The sequence below is a fragment of the Rhinolophus ferrumequinum genome, chromosome 6 (genome assembly GCF_004115265.2).
Source record: "Rhinolophus ferrumequinum isolate MPI-CBG mRhiFer1 chromosome 6, mRhiFer1_v1.p, whole genome shotgun sequence".
Taxonomy (NCBI): domain Eukaryota; kingdom Metazoa; phylum Chordata; class Mammalia; order Chiroptera; family Rhinolophidae; genus Rhinolophus; species Rhinolophus ferrumequinum.
This window is the reverse complement of record NC_046289.1, coordinates 67,654,097-67,676,354: the sequence shown is the minus strand read 5'-3', so window position 1 is coordinate 67,676,354 and position 22,258 is coordinate 67,654,097. Positions and strand designations below refer to the sequence as shown.

The 22,258-nt window shown below is 34.6% G+C and overlaps 1 protein-coding gene across 6 annotated transcripts in view; it reads left to right on the top strand.

Moving 5' to 3' along the window:
- CDIN1 (CDAN1 interacting nuclease 1) overlaps positions 1-22,258 on the top strand; it is a 221,473-nt gene that overhangs the window by 137,775 nt on the left and 61,440 nt on the right. Inside the window, exon 11 of one of the 6 annotated variants that reach the window (XM_033109083.1) lies at positions 6,949-7,198. The exons of the other annotated variants lie outside the window; for them this stretch is intronic. Coding sequence (XP_032964974.1) covers positions 6,949-6,964 — 16 coding nt within the window. The 3' untranslated portion in view covers positions 6,965-7,198. Of the gene's footprint in view, positions 1-6,948; positions 7,199-22,258 lie in introns of those variants that run through there. 6 annotated transcript variants of the gene reach the window in all.

The window sequence follows — 22,258 nt, the reverse complement described above, 5'->3', positions numbered from 1 at the left end:
CTTCCTGCCATACTGAGGGACTCAGGTTTGGTCAGGTTACCTGACACTCACTGCATTGCTTTCTGCCTTTCTCCTTCACGGAGAAATACACTCAAACATGAAATGCTGCCTTCAGTACAGAACTACTTAAAATTTTAAATGAACATGAATGATTGCTTTGTAAGTTCCTTTAGCCACTTTTCTCTGGTTACCATCAAGCTGAAACCCAACCTTACTTGGAACTATTAAGGCTTTTAATTAAAAGAAATTAAATTCGTTTTTCAAAGTGATAAATGTGAACGGTGATTGTTAATGCTTGAAAGAGAAAAACTAAACAAATAAGGAGGTTTCTATGCTGTTTTACAGTCTTCATCTTTGTAATCGAAACCAATTTTTCGGCGTTCACATATTTGAGGATTACCTCTAAAGTGCAATATCAATGTACATAAATGTAAATTTTAAATAGCTTTTGAAGTAGTAGTTGCCTCAGCGGCATATCATACGTTAAGAGGTTGAAGAGTTAGGTGGAGACCAGAGAGCTGTCAAGAGAATTTTCTGTCATGTATAAATATATACTGTGTTAGATTTATATACTGTGAAGTAGCATTTTGACTAGTACCCATGTTATTTCTTAATGCAATATCATGGTGATGTGGGAACAGACAGAGAAATGTGTACCATTAATGAATTTCTAAAATATAAAATTAATAAGCTAAACACTTTTTAATCAGGATCATCTATGCAGAAAGATTTTCTTGCTGTTTCCTTAACTAGTAAATATAAAATAAGGGTAATACTATTCTCCAACAATTTAGATTACACTTTGCAAAATGTAGAAAGTTTTTTGTATTTGTTATAATATTGGAAAAAGGAGTATTCAAGTATTTCAGTCACATTATTTCCAAATGTAATAACTGTCTGCTAAATTGAGATATTTTTGTCCACGATAAGTATTTTAGTGGCATATCTGAAATTAGGACTAAAATTTGGAGGTACTTAAGTGTGTAACTCTTCACCTGTTTTTGCATAATCTCTGAACTTTCCAGTAGAATTCTCGACATCATACGTCTTTGTTTGAATTGTTTCTATTTCTATTTTCTCCACCCTTTCAAACGTCTTGTCACTGGAAACCAATCCTCAGTACAGACAAAGCACTTTCAGCTCCACTCTAGGTTAGCACAAGGCTTCAGCTCCAATTTCCTGGTATCCCTCATTTAGATTAGACCTCTAAGTTTGTGTGCTATGAGAACTGACAGGTCTGATACTTCTCTGCCTGCCCAGGGCCTGGTCACACACACTGCACTGTGGCAAAGCATGGCCACCCCCACAGGCCACACTTTTCAGGATTTATGTAATTTGTAGTTGACACCTATATCTGACATTACAGATGTTACTTCTCATTGTAGAGTCTGTGTCTACATAGGAACAGTTGAAAACCTCTTTTCACTTAACCATTACATGGATTAATTTTACTTAACGATGACAGGTTTTCCTGCTGAAACTCAAGTGGTTAAAGTCTTTTCTTTTCTAACCATTCTCCATGTAACGTTGTAACCCCTTTACAGAATGCCCACACACACGTTATCTAGGTCTCAATGTAATTGCTCATTGAGTACATAGCAAATCCATTTGAAGTGACAGAGAAAGGGTTAAGGCCTACCCCTGTTTTTACTGGATTTACTAGTGAGTTAATGTCTACACACTTCTTTTCTCTAAATTCACCCCTAAGTACACAGGCATAAATTAACCCAATTGTTTCTAGGATTATGGCATTTTATATACCTCTTTTCCTCAGAAAGTATACCACAAAGTTATGTTGTTTTAAGTTCCTGGCCTTCTCTTATAAATTCTTAGTAAAATGTATTTTATTGTGGTGAGAAAATATATATTCTATCAATTACTTGAAAAGGCAATAATTTATTATAGTTGATCATAAATGTCAGGAAGCAAAGACCCAGCTGAAGCATTTTGTCACTTATCACGCTGTTTTTCTTCTAATTAGTTAATTTACATTTTACAAATTAAGGGTAAAATTCAGACAGAAGATAACATCCTAGGTTTAACTGACCTATATTTGTATCTGCCAAATTTAAGTTAATTAGAAATGTAGATGCTGTTTGTTTTATCTGTCAGAAAAGCTCATATTTTTTCTTAAAAAAAAAAAAAATAGACACACTTTTTTCCCCCTCAGCATTTATCATCTAAATAATAGTCTTGCCAAGATGGCAGCCTCATAATAAACTCTTTTCAGTGGAGTGATGGGTAATGAAGCTTGCTTGTGAAGGCAGCGAAAAATGTTGTCTGGCCAGATGCATGAATGTGATGGCTAGAGAATCAGTGGACTTTCTCAGTCATCAATCTTTTTAGTAGCCTCTTATACATCTGAATATTTTGATAGATGATCTAATAATTGAGTTATCTATCTTTCTAACTATCAGAGTTGCATAAAAATTATTCTCACATGCTACTGAATATTAAATATATTAGGCATCCAGTAAATTTTTCATAAAAGGGCCAAAAGGTGAAAGGTTTTTGTTATTCTATAAATACTTCTTAATATATTGAGTGTTAAGCCCTCTGAAATATTCTGCTTTTAATTCCCTCTGTGAGAAGCAGGTATATATTTACAAAGGAGGACATGCCCATTGTTAGTAGGACATGTACTGCCGTGTTTCCCCGAAAATAAGACCTAGCTGGACAATCAGTTGTAATGCATCTTTTGGAGCAAAAATTAACATAAGACCCGGTCTTATTTTTCTATAACATAAGACTGGGTATAAGATAAGATAAGATATTAATTATATTATCTTTTTATATTAATTTTTGCTCCAAAAGACACATTAGAGCTGATTGTCCAGCTAGGTCTTATTTTCGGGGAAAACAGGGTAAATAGTTACTATAGCTGCTGAAAAGTAAACCCCAGTAAACATATAACTGCGACTCAGTGGTATAAAATGGAATGCTCTTGCTGGTCTGACGTCCATGGCGCATTTAATGTGGCCCAGATTTTCCATACAAGAAGTACGAAAGATGTGGATACAACGAGAGATCATGTGATTTTGATGTACCCATCATTCTGAGAGGAAGGTGATCCTACCAAAGGGGGAAATCTGCATATCAGCTACCAGCCTAGCATTTCACCTGGTGACACAAAACAATCCAAGTATTCTCTTGATGCGTAAGTACTTCCTTCCTCCCATATGGTTTTATATTATATTTTGTTTTGTTTTTGCCATATACCTCTCTGACTATTAAGAAAGCTTATGAACAAATGTGCTTCACTGTCATTGAAAAGCAGCAAGGAAAATTGGCAGGAAACAGGTGAGTTACCTAGTAGGCTTTCCCCACCCCCCCACCCCCCCACCCCCATCATCCACACTTCTTCAAGGTGACCTTGCAATGATGACTTCCCAGTTAAAATAGTTCTGCCCTGGAAGAACAGGCATTTGTTTGCAGGTCTGAAGAGTTACCAATCCTGTGCATCTTGAAAGGCACCCAAATGAGCAGGGTCTTGTAAATTGGATTTCTATTAACCAGTCCTGATGATACCTCTTTATCAGTGGGATAGGAGGAAGTGCTATCAATAGCTCCAGCTGTAAATATCTTTTGTTTTTTTTAATGCCACACTTATTTTTAGACTTTCTCATCCACAACAGTGATGAATGCTAAAATCACCAGAATTAATTGTGTTTAAGGTTTTAAATAAGCCTTAAATGATGGGTAAGAACTACGTTTAAATGCCTTTCACCTTGAAAAACATGTGGAATGAAAATGAAAGACATAATGGTCAGAAACAAATATGGTAAAAATGTCTTCAACCTTGCTTTCCTTGTAGTTCCAACATTGCTTTCAGCTCATAGTTGTGCTATTTCAAAAAGTTTGAAGTGATAGGCTTTCTTTCTCTTCATTTTCTGAATTGAAAACTAGTCATTGAGAAGAATAGTAACCAATTGTGGAAATTCTTCTATGGGTTATATATGAGGAATTATTACTCTGTGGTAGTTTGATCTTTTCTTGGTTTCAAGAATTTTGCTTCTAGAATTTGAAGTCGGAAAAAAAAAACTCATATATATTATATTGTTAGAGCTATAGTCGGGAATCTTAAACTTTTAGATTTCTATTTAAAATTACACATTTAAAACAATTTGAAATGACTATATTGGGGAAGTTTGAGGGGAGGGAACAGTCCTTTCTTAATCCAAGCAGCAAACATCTGTGTTCTTTCTAGTCTGTCTTTTGATTAGCATGGCCTCATCCATCACTGGTCTTTGATATGAGCACCAAGAAGTCCTGTCCTTTTGTTTTAAATGATAAATATGCTTTTGTCATGAATACTCATAGGCAACCCAGGATTTACATCTGAATTGTCAAAGTGTAACTGCCCAACTCCTGTGATGAGTAACATTATTAGTGAAATAAAGAAGTTTTTAATTTGTCATGGATAGGCCTGAGATGGTGACATTATGAAACTATGTGGGTCGTGATGCTAGAAAAAGTTGTCCTTCCCCCACTATTTTTCTACAATTTGTCATTTATCAACAAGAGGCAATCTGCCACAGGAGGTTCTCTTGTAAACATTTTTACTTTAGTACCATTAGTCCATCTTTTTAAGTTTTATTATTTAGGTTCTATAGCCAGTAGTTCTTATCAAAACTAATACTATTTGAAGTATCAGGCTTCTCTTGGTCAAACAGCCAGTATCAAGATTTATTCTGTCTGGCTATTATTGCCAAAGACACTATTTTTTTTTTTAAACTTTAGCTTTATCTCCATGTCTGTGTCAATTATATTTTCTAAATAAGTTTCTTTGATATCTTTGTCTTCACAAGCTCACATCTACTCGTATGTATTCATATATGTGCATTTTATGTAAATACATTGACATACACATGATACCTACCTGCACAGTTTTGTGTTAATCATCAAAACCCTCAGAACTGTCAAGTTCACCTGTTGTGTTTGACGCTCCTACTAAGAAATCAGGATCATTAAACTTAAAAATATTGTGAAGTCTCAGTATTTTCAAAGTTTCATTTTGTGATAAACGTTTAGAATATTTCATGTTGGTAGTAAGTAGTTCATACTAATTTATGTATAAAAGACATTCTATGAAGATTTGTTATTTTAACAATTAGTAATTTCAATAGAAATTGCATTACCTTTTACATGCTTTGCTTTTATAATTTCAACACAACTGTTTTAAAAGTGAAAGGAATTAGAGAAGTTCTTATTTTTTCTTTTTCAATTGAATTGATTGATTAGTTGCATTATCCAAAACAACCTATAACTTAGAGTGTTGGAATTTACAGGAGAGTTAAGCTATATATTATAGTTCAATTCAATATCTCTCCATAAAATTCACTTTAAAATAGTTTCTTCATTACGACAGCTCCATTTCAATTATTTTTTATTTGGAGTCATATTCCTCACCTCATGAATATATTTATCTTGGGTTTTCTTTGTTTTAATTGCATCAAAACGGAAGTTTAGGAATTATTTTTTGAAAAATATTTCTTCATTGCCAAAAACTTAGTTTTAAAGCCAAAAAAAGGGGGGGGGGCTTGTTTAGAAGTTAACCCTTAGGATCCATGGATTTTCTTTCTTTCCATTTCTTTATTTTATTTTTTAATATTTCCTCGGTCACCTGTTTCATGGAAAATGAAGTCTTATTCATGTATGTTTGTTTCCCAACAGAAGACAATTGCTTAGCAACTCTAAAGCCCAACCCCTTACATTAATTGAGATTTTTGTACTGTAATATATGTGTCTGAGTTTTTGAGACCCTAAGGCTTTCACCCAACTTGAAGACAATGATGCCAGTGAGCTTCTGTCCAGAGTTAATCAGCTGCAGAATTTGTAAACTGCACATGTGTCAAAGTTGAAAATGTTAGCACTCTAATAGAAGCTTGAAAAGGTTAGATCTGATAAAAGCCGTCAGCAGTTAAAGAAAGTGATTTATGGGAATGTAATGACACAAAATGCCTCATTTATCACTCATCTATAGATAGGTTAAGGTGCCTGTGTCATACTTTTAAAAACTTGACCACTTCGAATTGTCAAAATAGGTACTTAATTGCCCTTCATCCTTTTCATTTTGAATTTACTTCATTTGAGTTCAGTAATTTTATCTACGATCACTTTACTATCCTTCACTTCATATGGTTCCATTTAAACTACTTTATATTTTGGATTTTCAAAAACTGTACATCACTTATCTTTTTGAAGTTTTATTAGCTAACGCTGCTGCAAGGAAAGACTAAGCCAATCTTATATATGTTCTTTTACATTTTATTTAACACGAATACCACTGAGATATGTTAAAGTTTCATTTTCTCTTTTCTAACACTTGTGATTTTCATCAGTATTTTATAATCTCCTAAGTTTTCTGTACAACTCTCCTTAGAAAGTACAACATGAGGTTTTTAAAAGACAGAGCCATCAACTGATTTACTGTCCTAGTAGCTCAACTTAATATTTAAGCTTCACACAAATTATTTAATGAAAACTTTCCTGTCTGGTTCAATGATCACTTTTAACAAAGGATAAAAAAAAACATTAAGAGACATGCCAGCTTGTATTTCTTTCCCAGATTGATTATAAAACAATTATTTCTCTATACATTCTAAGAAAAGTATTCATAAACTTGGAATTGCCAAACATTTATTTGCTTATTTAATGTCATTTAGTTTATACATAAATATCTTAACACTGTTAAATAAAAATTATTTTACAAACTGCCAATATATCAAAATAATGTTATAAAACACAAATTTTATGAATGATGATTACAGTTTTAGACTCTTTAGTATAAAGGATAGAATTGTTTTAGGGCTTCTTGGAAATTATTCAGATCATTAAATAGGCAGAAATGGCTCAGGTTTTGCTCCTTTGCCCCTATAGCCAAAATACAAATTTGAAAATTTTGACAGGATTCAGTTTGTCAGCCAAGTATTGCACTTTTTTCAACAGGTACATCCCAGGTTGATTTAAAAGAAGTCAGAGCAGTTTCTTCAACAAGACCAAGGTGTGAAAATAAACAGGGAGTGGAGGAACTGTCCTAGGAAAGAGAAACTTGAGACATCATAACCCAATGCAGTTGACCTTGTTGCACCTTGATTCCATTAGAAAAACAAACATGTGTGAGACAATCATTAAAAGTTGCATATGGATTGGTATGAATTCTTAACTCCAAGAAATTACTGTTAATTTTGTTAGGCATGACAGAGCCATTGTGGTTATATATAGAAATGTCCATTATTTTTAAAATGATACGTATGTTAATATATAGAGGTGGAGTGACTTGGGACCTGGGATTTCTTTTAAAATAATGTTAGCAAAATAAATAAGTTGAGAGAGAAAAATGTAGAAGGGGATATAGAATCTGTAAGACGAATATTTAGTGAGGGAATGCTCTACTTTTTACATATTCAAATTTTTTTGGAAAAAAAATTGTTTTCCTAATTGAAAACCTAAAGTGTTAGGGAGATTGTTACATCAATCTTGTCCAAAAGTATTGGTTTTTAATATAAAATTATAATATATTTTCTAATATGTTCTTCCTGCCAATCTTAATTTTAAAATCATAAGGTATAATCTAAAGGTGTTGTTTTAAAAATCTTCAAAGTTTATCCAAAAAAAATCATCTACTTAGCTAACACCAAATCCAGTCACAATATTTTAACCCAGTAGCAAACCTGGTATCTTCTAATATACAAAAGAACTAGGACAGAACTATGCACTATGCACTAGAACTAGAACTATGCACATTTATTCAAAATATGACAGAAACCTATTAGCGTACTTCTTTGTACTCTTAAAAGTATGGAGCTTCCTGAATGACATTAGGAATCTTTTTTGTTGTTGTTTAAAAACATTGTAAATGTGTCATTTCAGTCCTATATTTATAGCAAATGAATTTTAAAGCTTTTATAACTCATATTTTAAGCTTTTTAAAAAAAATCATTGTTTATCAAAACATTTTTTTGTATTGTAAATATAGTTTCCCAATTTAAGGATATTACACTAAATGTGTTTCTTTTTAAGTGTATCTTTGTTAAGAAAAAAATATATGTACATTTAAATTAAAATCTCAATTTTCCATGATTTTAAAAGTCTGTATTTACTTGGCTTTCTTTAGGCATTCATACAGCAGTATATTTATCTTTAAACGATGATAACAACAAAATCTGAAGGTCTCAAACTCTTAAGATATACCTTGATTTAGAGAAAAATCTTTTTGTAATATGAATTTATCATTTACCCTATTGGTATTAAAGGATAGTTAACCAAATGCATTGTATTTTTCTATCTTTGTAGGTAATTTACATATATTAAGGCAACACAAGAAACCCTGGTTCAATTTAACCTTCCAGAGATTAATTATTTTATTTGAAGGAGTTTCATTATTTTTTTCAAATCCCTGATTAGGAAAAATACATATCATATGTGTTTATATAATCATAGGAGTCAAAATTGTCTCAATCTATGAATTTTAATAGTTTGCTCTTGTGACAACTATGAGGAAATATATTAAAATGCCTTAATTACAGGGCAAGGAAAGGAGAAAGCACGGTCTTTTAGCATATGATCTTTCAATTGTTCACCAAAGGATAAAGAAAGCATTCAAGCGTGGTTTCAAGAACTGTCAGCAATAAGAAAATTCAGTGTAGTTTGTAGAGCCTTTAAAGATCTTTCTGGGCAGTAGATTTAATTAAAAAGTAAAATAGACTTTTCATTTTTAAGAAATCTTAAAAAGTTATACAATTTCATAATGTTACTATACTAATAAGAGTATTATCTTTGTATCCCAGATGAGAAAAAGTCATCCACAGAAGCTATGATATTTGATTCACATAATGGTGAATCTTATAAATATTTTTCTTTAGGTTTGATTTAAGAGTGAGAATGCAAACGCAATGAAGTATATAATAGGTTTAAAAGGTCTTCTCTTATTCATATATGCTGATTGAATCTCACCCATACGTACGTTAGGAACACCTAGTAGTCTTCCTGCCACTAACAGAAGCCCTTTTACCCACATTAAAGTTCAAAATGATTGGAAAAAATGATTTTGCCCTATTTATCTTAATTAACATGTCCATATATATATTGTTCCTTTTAACACAACACTAATTCTCTGTAGTCGGGTGTAAGAATTTCAGAGCACTGTGTTCCTTCCCTTTAACATTAACTTTCATATAAAAAAAAAAAGAAAGAAAAGCTAATTTATTTTCCACTGAGTTCAGTCAAAAAGCCTAATTAGCAAGATGTCTTCAAGTTGCATTAACTATAGAAGGTTAACCTGACTATGTGATAAGTAGCAGTTTACAAGTAACTTCAGCCTGTTCGAGAGCTTAGCTTCAGCCTGCTTGCTCTGCCTCTGTCAAGGTGTTGAGAGCTAGTCTGCTCTTACCAAGAGCTCAGGCATCAGTGTTTCCCAGCTACTTCCAAGCACCAAATGTATTCATGTTTAAATTATCTTCATTTGAGGACACCTCATTCAAAGACAAATCAATCTCAGAAGAGTTGTGTTTTTAAGTAATTACTCTTTCATTGAGAAACTGTTTCCGGACCAGTGTTGTTATTTTTCCGACTAGTCAATGACTAATGTAGTCACTGTTCAACATTAAAAAAAAGAGAGAGATTAATTTTGCAGTGGATTTGAAGACCTTATTAAAATCTCTAGTGCCTAGACTCTATTTTAAATGATGCTATGAAACAATAGAGGCATAGTACAGGGACTGGTCTCCAGTTTAGCTCATACAGAGATGTAGCCGCAAAAAATGTCTGCTCTGGTTTTCCATTAACTTGAGTTTCTCAGTTTAATTTATTATTCCACAAAAGATACCACAAACTACTTTGTTCTTAAATAGTCATGCAGTAGATTGAGTAGTACTTGAAGATTTGTTGCATTTTGACTGTAGGAAAAATAATGTCTCTGCATGATAATGAGTATATGATTTGCATGTGTGTTGTATAATTCACAATATACATATGCATTCATCATGTTATTCTTTGCAATATGATGAATTATGTCAGTTTATTGCATATGTCTGCATGTACCTCATCTGTTAATTAAAGCATTAATCACTAAAATTACCAAAGATACGTAGTTTTACTGTACTTTCAAAATTTAACGTTGATCTTTGCATAATAATACACATATTATTTCTAATTGGTAGACTACACTAAGACATTTTAAGTAAGGATTTCCATGTTATAACTCTATCATATCAATTATTTTAAATATACTTATCTTTATACTTACAACACTCTTTTTAACCATTTTAAATCATTTTTATTTGAGATTAATTTCCTAAATCACTAAAATTACCAGACATACATATGTGTATGTATATGCATAGTATATGATCAACTTTAAAATTTAAAAGACTATATATATAGTCTGTACTTTTAAATTTTAAAGTTAATCTTTTCATAGTCATATACGTTATTTCTAATTGGGAGACTGTAAGACATGTTAAGATTCCATATTAAGTTCTTAGCATATCAATTTTCAGTGTTATCTTAATATACATTTGCCACACCCTTTAGCAATTGTGTTGTTTAGTAATTGTTTCTTTCATTTGAGATTAATTATAGTTGATGTTAATTTCCCAACATCTAATATTTGTTCATTTATAAGTGATGAACACTTGCCAATCACGTGATTCAATCCTTTAGAAATCCATACCTTCAGAACAGAATAAAAAAATGAGAGGCTTTGAGGAAAATGGAAATTTGGGAAGGGAAAAAGTACCGCCTGGTCACAGAATTTAGTTGTTAAAACTTTGCTCATTAGTCCATTTAACTCTTTGTAGAGAAAAATTTTATTCATCTACCCCTAAATGATTCTTATGACATTAACCTTTCTCAGCTTAGCATCCAGATCATCACATATAAGTCAGATCATGTTAATCTTTTGCTAAAAATCTTACAGCGGTCACCTTGTTGACTCAGAGGAAGAGCCAGAGTCCTGATTTCAGCCTTCACAGCCAAGCAGTCATCTCTGTAACCCCATCTCCTACTCCATTCCTCCTCACTTACTCTGCACCAGTCATTCCGCATCTTTGCTGTTCCTTAAACTTGGCAGGTGCGTTTTTCTTCAGGCTCTTTATACTGAATGCTCCCTTTTGCAGGAAACACGTTCTTAGATAGCTACATGGTTCAGTGTCAAAAGTCAGACACTGTATCACCTTCTCCCATCTACCCTGACCCTCCCCAACAGCCTGCATCTTCCTTGCTTGCTTTGTGTTTCTCTACAGTCCTTTTCACCTACTCACATGATCTCTACTGCCCCTACTTTTGTTTGCCCCACTAGAATTAAAGTTCCACAAGGACAGGGATTTCTGTCTTTTTGTCTACTGCTGTATCCCCAAGACTAGAACAGGGCCTGATATGTATTAAGTTCTTAGTAAATATTTGTTGAATGAATGAATAGGTTTATTATAAATAAGCATAATGTATTTTTAAAATGTAACTATCACATGCCAATATTAATGGCACAGTTGTTCATATTATCAACGTTCTATGTTCCCAAAGTTTCTGACATTTGGAAGGAATGTTAAAATCTAATGTATATGTAATAAAAATAAACAGTTATCAGTCTTTCAGTTTTTCAGTTTGAAGAATACAAGACAGGCTATCCTCTCCCTTTCTTCCTGTTGTTTTCCCAGGAAACCCACTGCAGTTTCTGAGAGAAATAACACCAACTTTTAAAAAATAGTAATTATTATTGATATTGTTTCATATGCTATTAGTAGGTTTGGAGATGATATTGAAATTAATTTGCTAAACGTTATATGAGAAATGCACACAGTGACACATTTTAATTATTACTTGTGACTATCGAGCATCAAAATTAATTATGCAACTATTCCAAATGTTAGCAAATTTAAAGTCAGGCAGAAGAGGCATCTTGGAGCCAAGTGGAAATATGTATGCATCCTCCTATTTCCATTTTGATTATGGAGAATTATACAAAACTATTTTATTGAATTTGAAAGATCCATAGTGTTGGCCATCTCTGCACAAGTCACAGCCAACAAAAATTGAAGAGTTAATATTCCACATGAACTATCATGCAAAGTCTCATTCTTTTTTGAAATTCTGTTTGAATATTCATCTAAAATGCTACATTTGCTACACAAATCCACATTACTTAGCGAAAATGATTTTATTTTGTATGGGGAAAGGGTTTGCTTGGGTCAGAATTTCACTGAATACTATTCACGGAAAATATTCCCCAAACCAAAGGTTGGGTGATCAAATGATTGTAGAAAATGTTGCCTACTACCTTAAAAATTTCAAAGGCTCTGAGAAGTTCTATAGCAAGGAGACATGTTTATTATTCTTTAACCCTACATTTCTTGTACTTACTTGACCAAAATTCAGTTTTTGCATCTAATACCCAATGTCCTCTTTGGAATACCCTCCTGGGAACTCTTGTGTGGACTACTGACGATAGATGACAATCACATTAATGGTAGGATGTGAGTGAGGTGGGGTTGGGAGGAGAGGGGGCGAGCTACCATTTCTGTGCTGTCCACAATGAAATAAATAATACATCCATATGGGCACCTAACTAACCACACTTCTCCTCATGGAAAAGCCCAGATAGCCTCCCTTAGACCGGAGAGTGTTAAGTGAAATGCTTGCAGGGGCCAGGCAGAGAGCTTACAGTATGAGAACCATGGTGAACCTGAGAGCAAGTAGGCTTTGACAGGGAGCCGCCACCACTATGTCTCATCCTCTTGTGACCATGTAGATATAATGAGCCCAATAAGACCAGATCTTCCAATTCTTCAAACAATATTGAAAATCCAGATTTTTATGTTTAGTCTCCTCCTACATTTTAAATACTGTTAATTAATTCCATTTAAAAAAAAAAAAAAAAAAAAAAACCTGGAGGCCAAACAAAATGTATCCCAGGACCACTCCAATATGTGACCTCCCCTTTAAGAGGAACTGGCATAGCAACATAAAAAGGAAAGCCCTGGGAGGTAGCCTCCGAATACACTCCTTGCTACCTACATGAAACCCTTGAAGAAACAAAGTAACTTTACCTTCAGTATTTTTGAGACTGAAATATTTCTAACTAGGTCTAAATCTTTTAAGTCTAAAAATCCTTAAAGACCAGTTTATCGTCTACATCAAGTGACTTTTTTTTTAATATTTGTAAAGCATGTTTTCAGTTTACAAAGTACCAACATTGAAAAATAAAATGATAGTCTCTAGGTATATTGGTTTGCTTGGGCTGTCTTGACAAAAAAGTGTCGGCAGGATTGGTTCCTTCCGAGGGCCATGAGAAAAGGATGTGTTCAAGGCCTTTCTCTTTGGCATTTGGATAGCTGTCTTCTCCCTATCTCTGGAGCATCTTTCCTCTGTACCTACGTGTGTTCAGATTTCTTCAGCTTAGGAGGACACCAGTTATATTGGGTTAGGGCCCACCCTCATGACCTCATTTGAACACAACTACCTTTATAAAGATTGTATCTCTAAATAGGGTCACTGTCTGAGATACTGGGGATTTAAGACGTCAACATAGGAACTTTTGAGAGGCTACAGTTTAGCCCATAACACTAGCAAAGAACTTTCTGGGGGGAAAATAAGGACTCTCAGGTCTGTTGTTTTGTTTTTTTGAATACCTGAAAATTAAAGATACAAATTTTAAGCACAAAATGTTATTCTTAAGCCAGGAACAGTCTTGTGTGTGTGTGAATTGAGAGGGAAAGAGTAAATGAAACCAAGTATCCGAAGTTTTATAGAACTTACCTAGGTACCTGCAAAAAATGTCTTGTGTATATGACCTATTGTACTAGGTAAAGAAGGGTTGACACTGGAGATCCATGTAACTGGACCACCATCAAGAATCCAACTAGATAAGACGAAGTGAAACATCTATGTAATAAACATATAAAATATAGTTTGAGTTGAATAATATGATCCAAAGTGAGATATGAAAGTTTACTATTAACTTCAAGACATAAATGTTCGTGGGAGTTCTAAGCTTTTGCAAAGCAATTCATTTTTTTTTTTAGTGTTTGTATTATTTTCTCTTGTTTTAGTGTTCCTAAACATAGAGGAAAACAAAAAGTCAGTACATTTTCAGATTTCAATGGCCAACAAAGAAAGAAGGCAAAAATTAAACAGACTCTTGAATTCAACATTGATTATGTGAACTTTTTTAAATCACTTTCAAATTTAGATTTATTTTCTGAACTGCTTGCTCTCAATTTTCTTCACATCTTCATAGATTTCTGAGACCCCACTGTGTTTGAGTTGAGACCTCCTTCTGGAGCTTTCCTATTGTTTGTTTACCTGTGTGGGATAAGTATTCCAAGTGCAGACTCATTTTCTTTCAAAACTGCAGCAGATTGCTAAAATTCACTTATTTGCATCTTTATTTATTCATTTAACACATGTTGTATGCTAGAGACTCAGATAGGAAGTAAAGATCAAAGAAAAGCACGGTCCCTAACCTCAGGGAGCTCACAGTCTGGTAAAATGAACAAAAATGTAAAAGAGGGAATTTGTGTGTTAAATGCAGTAGAGATTAGCATAGGGTCCCCATGCTGGGTGATGGGAACAATCACTCAGGCAAGAGTGAGTGGGAAAGACCCATTAGTTGGATCGTAAGAAAAGCTCAGAGATTTCCTAGGTAACTGGTTAAAAGACAGACCAAGTTGTATGTTGCAAAGGTGAAAAGCATGAAAACATGTTGTATTTCGGGAATTTTAGGTATGTACCTTGGTATTTCTGCAGTATAAATTGTGTGTCAGGACATGGAGAAGTTGAGACTGGAGAAATAAGAGCTAGATAATGAAGAGAATTTGGAGAAATCATGTTGGCATTGGGGAGCCTTTGAAATATTTTAATTAGGAAAATAGCATTTTAAAAAGATCATCAGGGGAGTGACGTGGGGTATAGATTAGAAAGAAAAACACTGAGAGTTAGGGTATTATTGCAAGTTCATTTAAGACGTAAGATCTAATAAAGTGATGTGTTTAAGAAGAGTAGCCACCAAGGCAGCCTGACTCTGCCACTTATAAGCTGGGAAACCTTGGGCCAGTCCCTTAACTTCTCTGAGCCTTAGTTCCCTCATCTCAAAAATGAGGATAATAGTAGAGTCCACTTTATAAAGATGCTGTGAGAATTAAATGGGTTCATATGTGTGAAGTATACAGAACATGCCTAGTACATAGTAATCACTCAAGATATGTTAGCAGTTTTTATTATTATTAATCATTAAACAGTAGTGGCTAGGATAGATGATAAATGTGAAGCAAATTAAAACAGGAGAATTCAGGAATGATCTTGATATGCTTGTAGAAGAGACTACTCAGCTATTCGTAATCTGCTACATGGACTGAACACCTAAAGATATTCTGTGTTCTGCAGTTTCTTCTTGGTATCAGGTTCTAAGTGTGCAGCTTTTATGTTTTAATCTAATCAGATACAATTGTCAAAACATCTCTGGCGTCTGCCTCTCCATCAGTGGAGGCAGCTGTTAGGGTCCCTGTCACCTCTGATGCGTGAGGCCTAGTTACAGGGTGAACATTACATGCGTCCTCGGGGTCCCAAGGCATAAGAGAAACCACGAGGCAGTACATCAACCTATTGCCTTAAATATTTTCTTTTTCATTCTAAAGAAATCTTTTCCATTTTGAATTTTTAAGAAGTCTCTGCAAATTTTGGTGTCCTCTCTATTCCTCTGAATTTACTGGGCCTTCCTGAAATCTATCACCAGATGATTGACAGTAGGAACTTTGCAACCTTTTCTCTATCCTATTTAATGGGGGGGGGGGAAGTCTTTGTCACTCTAACCTGATACTTGTAAAAAGGAATTCTGCAGTGAGGGCTTTAACAAAAAAAGCCCACTTTCTCTCCAGGCTTTTCAGAGCACCATCTGCTTCCGTGGAGAAAGCAGCTGGCTGCCGAGTACGTCTCCCAAACTCTGTGGTCTGTACCCCAGAGGTAGGTTATCCTGGTTTCTCCATCAGGGAGCGAATGTCAGCCAGCTTTGCTACCGTTCTTTCCATGTTTGGTTAAGAAGCCAGAGGGTTCTTGGGTCTGATTATCTCTCTCTAGCTGCATCCAGGGGTCTAGTTAAGTAAGAGCCCTACTTCTTTGCCATAGCTAATGCGCCAAATTAATATAAGCTCCTCGGGGGCAAGGGTAATGTTTTTACTCATTCAACAGAGACACACTGAGCACCTACTGTGTTCACCACTCGGGGCGCACTAGCAATGCGGCAAGGCATTAGACACATGTGGACCCCCTCCTTAGGGAGCTTACGTTATGATGGGAAAGACAGAAAATAAGCAATAAAAGAATAAATATATTCTTTTCAAGTCATAGTCAACTGATCAGGGAATGTCTTTCTGACTAACTGAGGTAAAATACATCTCAATAAATGTCTGAGTTGAATTGCATTCTACCCATTTGAATTGGATTCCTCTGCACTTCAAACTCAGACTACATTTGAAAACGGCCTTCAAGTGTACTGCCATTTCGTGCACAACTCTGTCTAGCCCATGTGTAATTGGAGCCATTGAATTTTTAGGCTGGAGGAAGTCTCTGTGATGTGAAGTTTTTCTGGTAAATGGCTATTGACCTGAATGCTACACTGTCTAGCTTCCTACATTGCCAAAACAGCTGAGCACCTATAGTATTAGGGAATACCTATAGTATTCCCCACTGCTTTAGTACACATCACTAAGCCAGTAAGCAGAAAGGGTGGGTAAGTGGGTGTGTTCTTATTGTCTGTATACTACAGAGTATATGTATGACCAGATTATGATAATTGGATCTTAACAACAACCCAGCCAGCTGGTACATGTAATTTGAACACTCACGTTTCCTTATGCATTATAATAAAGCTAAAGAGAAAAAATTCGCAGTGTCCCCAACATTTGTAAAAGCAGTGATTTACTTTCACCACTAAAATAATTTACATTAAGTTGCATACTTCATTTGTTATCAGCACAGGTGTAGGGCCATAGAAAAGATAAGTAAATTTGTCATTGTTTTCCGTTAAGCACTCATTCTGTGATAAGTGCTGAGCTTATAAAAACATGATGCTGGCCTGCATCAACTTACTGTATCTCCTTTTAAATTTATTTAACAATTTGTTCAACTTTGGTATGTGTTACAGTCTGAATAATCCAGTTCTGATCTCACTGTTATGTTAACCATTACTTTCTAAAAATATTCGTGGCCCACGGGAGAGAACTCTGAACTCCAAGGAGTCTCTGGAACTTTCAAAGCAATTATTATCCAGTTTGCTTTCTCATCTACATAATTATTCTATTATTGATACATATATGTATATAAATTTTTATGAATATATTATTTTCACATATCCTTAGTATGTCTAAGTATGGAATTGATTCATATCAGTTAAATGTATTCATTTTAAAATATTACTTATTTAAAATTTTTCAAATCATAGGACATAGAAATATTTACAAACATCCTATTCATAACTGTGCCATACATAGTTGGGCATCTGAGTTCTTAAATGGATCTTTCAAATTAATTTTTAATACACCTCTTAAGGCTTTGAAATAAATGAATCCCTGGGTTTTTTTGTTTGCTATTATTTTAAGCAATAAAGATTGTTTTGTGTGTGTGTATGTGTGTGTGTATATTGCTTTCTAAATAAAAAGCATCATTTTAAGAAAAATTTAATTTACAAAGTAGAGATCGAGAAAGGTTGTGATAGTACTGGATAATAATTTTTGTTGTTGTTTTATAATATAGCTTTCTCTAAAATAGTTCAAATCATTTTATGGAGGTTCATCTCGCATCTCCCTACCTAACCCAAATCACTCCACTAGACAGATAGGGGTAGAGATTATGATCTTCATATATTAAAAACATGCTTAAAGAACAAGATCATGTATTTTGAAGTACACCTAAATATTTGGGAATTTAAAAAAGAGGCATGAAACTTGCCCATCACACAGTCAAGTTTCGAACGAGACATGTCTTTAAATAGATCCCTAGCCTTTCAGTCATTTTATTATATCACTCAGATAATCACTGAGCAGAATTTACAAAGAGCCAGCGATGAACCAGGCACTTGGCTAGGCCTATGAATACAGAGTCCCCAAAATACAATTTCTGTTCTCAATGAGCTGAGTCTAATGGGGGATGCAGACCAGTAAGCCAGCAGTATGGCCAATAAACCAGTAATTACAGCACACAAAGAACTGGGATTGAGATGTGCCTGGAGTACACAGAGTGGAAGTTCAGGAGGCTAATTCATACAAGCCCCAGTTTAGAGTAGAGTGACAGACGTATGGGGAAGGATGTTTTGAGCAGAAGGCACAGCATGTGCAGAGGCATAGAAACTTGAAGGAGTTGAAGCTGCCAACCATTCTAGTATGATAAGAGCATAGAGAATAGGAGCCGGGTGAAGAAAAGCCTTGTAGGATGCCACAGACTGCAAGCATTATCTCTGGGGCAGTGTAGATTGTTTTTATTTGTTTGTTTTTCAAGCAAGTTACTGACACAGTGAGATTTAGTATTTAGAAATACTTGTATTGTTCAGACACATTTTGGAAAACCAATTAGAGGTGTTTGGTTTGTGGGATTTTTGTTGTCGTCTGTTTGGGGTGTGTGTGTGTGTGTGTGTGTGTGTGTGTGTGTGTGTGTGTGTGTGTGTGTGTGTGTGTGTGTGTGATGGAATTATAGCAAAGACTAAGAAGGGAAACCAAGTGGGAGATTATTGCTTAAGCTCCAGTGGGAAAATGGAAAAGGAACAGAAGCAGTTCAGTGGAGCTGGAAAGAAGGAACCATGGATACTAAAGACACCTGTTGTTCTATTCCTTTCTGTTAAATTTGGGTTGGAAAGGAGGGTATTTATAAGAGAAGTAGTAAAACTCAGAATACTGAGTGGCGTTTAAACCATTTGCCTGCCCTTTTTAGTGTCCAGTTTATTTGCCCTGAGCCTTTAAATGAGGGCTTCTAATTCTTGGTATCCTGTGTTTTTTCCCTTAATTCTTTATCTATATCAAATAGAAACCAACAAATAAAAATTAACAAAATTATCTGTTATCTACATATCATATCTGTATATACATATCATGTATAAATATATGTGTACATACACATATATATGTACACACACTTAGACACTCTGTGAGTAAAGGAAAGTAAGGGGTTGCTAAAAGTTGGAACATTTTCTACCAGAAATTTTTAGAGAATCTATTTTGAAATAACAAACATTTTTCAAATTGTTGGCAGATTCTTAGCAGTTAGTGCATTAAAAAAAAAATAATAATGTTTTAACCAACGTGTGTTTCCTCACCTTAAACAATGAGTGACAATGTTCGGAAAATGTTTGTTATATTATCTCTCTAAATAAAAGTTGATGGTTCTCATAACACTTGTGACAAACATTTCTGAATGAGAAAATAGTTTACCTTTCAGGTCATTCCTGAATCAATTTATTTTTAAAGCATTTATGTGTAGTTACAGGAGTTCACAAAAAAAGAGGCAGCTGTTTCATGGCTTCAGGTAGCCCGGGGTTTTCATTTACTCCATGCCCTTATTTATAATTGAACTTTTCTGAAAGTTATATTCTTCCTCTTACTTTCATTCATAAAGGTTGATGGCTCTACAGTAGTTCCTTGAAAAAACTTTATATGTTCACTCAATAATATTAAGCAGGGGAATGAAAAAATTAAACACTGGACTTTTTACAGTCAGCCAAGACCTCCCAGAGATATCACCTCTCCTTTAGGGTGAAAAAACTGAGGCCCAATGAGATTGTCACTCAGCATCAAATTCTGTAATCTGTGAATTGGACAAAACATTTGAAAACAGAAAGGAATGGAGTTAACATTTATGGTTGGAATCATTTTAATTTTACAAGTGTTTAATGTTATAAAACTGCTGTCAATTACCTTGACATAGAGAACTCTTTAAATACTAAAACATTTTTCTTAATAATTAGTAATATCCAATAATATTATTAGACCCCACTTCCAACCACATGCTGACCCAATACCAGACCCAAGGATGTTTCATGCTGAGTCTTGTTCCCTTGCTGCTGTGCAGTACCACACTGTGCATTCAAATCAACTAATGATGATTTTAAAAATTTAAACATGGAGTGGGATAGTCTAGAAATTATTTGCATCATTAGTTACAATCCAAGAAGCGGTATAGTGACTAAAAAGGGCACAGGTTTAGAGGAGGGAAGGGCTAGGTTTGATTCCCATCTGGCCACTCTCCATCAGCATGGCCTTGGGCAAATCACTTGATCTTTTTTTTACTCATCTGTAAAATGAGCACAATTTAGATTCTTATGAGGATTTAGGGAGCTGAAGTATATATAGTGCCTGGCCCAAATTACACATTTGATAAAAGGTAAATAGAAGTACTGAATACTGGGCTACCCTTAATACTCCAAGTCAAGGAAAACAGATACTACAATGAGATGTTTTGGCAGTCATTGCTCGGACTCAGTTTGTGACTTTGTTAGAATCCCCTACTGAGGCGCCAGCACTGTAGTCAGATATCTCCCTCCGTTCAGGGTGAGGCTGCTAGAATCTGAACAACTTCCTGGAGAGCGGAACCAATGACTAATAAAATGCCTCCTTGCTAAAGACCCCAAAGTTTGTCTCCAGCATGGGTCTTTTTTTTTTTTTCCTGTTTTCCCTCTTTTTTTTTTTTTCTTTTTTTTTTTTCTCTTCCAACAATTGCTTCCCTTACTTTGGAGCCCTGTCGTGAATTGGGGATTGGTAATTTCACTTTTCCAAGATCTCAGATATGAGAAAAGAAGCAGATTTTTTTTTTAATTTAGATTTAAGTACAAAAAAAAAAAAAAATCCAGCAGCAATAAACTGGGAGTACGTTAACCATGTGGGATTATATCAAAGTAAAAGGGCATTTACTGGATCCATCTGACCTCTGATTTGAGGATCAGTTTTTAAAAACACCACCAACCAGACCTGTAACATTTGCAAGAACTGCCGACAGACCCAAACATGTTAAAGGTTGTAATCTCTTGAAAGGAGTTGGTTGATTTTCCTGTTGCCCCTCCTATCAACTTTAACCTCCAACCTTCTCCGGCATGTATCACTACAAATAAAACTGCTGAGGTTTGACAAGAGGATATAAAGTCACTAGGCCATCGCACAGGGACAGCCACATGATTTTCTTCAACCTGAAATGAATGCTCGGTAATTTGGGCTTTTCAATAGGAAGTCATAAACACTCATATCACTTTAGTTTTAATAATTACTGTTAAAAAACAAAACAGTAATATACATATTAAATGATGTTTGACAACTGGAATTTGGTGGTTTTGTTATTGGTTGTCTTTGACCATTAACTTGGATTTCTGTTCTTAATTTTAATGTATACGATTTCAAGCAAGCAGCATATGATATTGATATAAACATGGCATTTGTATACAGCATTATAAATGAATTTTTAGTTCGTGATTAAGACAAACCAGATGACAAAAAGCAAACAATGTGTTTCTATTGCTCTACTGACTTAAAAATAATCCCCTACACTGGATTCACCTGCAGTGCCTTTCTTCTTTTAGGGAATTGGGGACATGTGGTTCATGTGGCACTTAACGCTCTCCAGGGTTTCTGAAGTTTCAGTTACTTGTATAGATTCTCAAATAATTCAGCCGTCTATGGAAATTACTCATTCTACACTGGATAAATGCTATCTTATGAAGTCTCTGGCACCATTCAATCTAAACTCAGTTAATCCTGTGTTACTAGTGTCTGAACATAAGGAATGGGGACGCTATTACATCAGTATAGTGGTTCTTATTTTGTTGTTATTGTTGTTTTAAGATAGATCTATGTATTTTGTTAGGTCCAGCTTAGTAGCTCCCAAACAACCCTATATATATATATACATATATATATATTGAACACACACATATATATATACTGATAACAAAAGATGAATACAAGTCATGTTTGACTTCTGCAATTACAAGAAGTATTCAAAGTGGTTACTGTCAGCATCCAGACACTTCTGATTACAGCGAACTACTGCTTGGGCAACGTTGACCACAGTGTCCACTTGTATCGCTGTGCCGTTTCAATTTCTTCTCGAAGTACCGCCAGTATAGCAGGTTTTCTACAGTACACCACATCCTTTAATGTCCCCCATAGGTAGAAGTGAAGGGGTGTTAAGTCAGGAAAACATTCTCGAATTTCAAATACCACTTCAAAATGGTCTTGTGCTCCTTCTACCATTTTCTTTGACTGTCCTGCCTGTCGCACAGTGACGCTAGCAT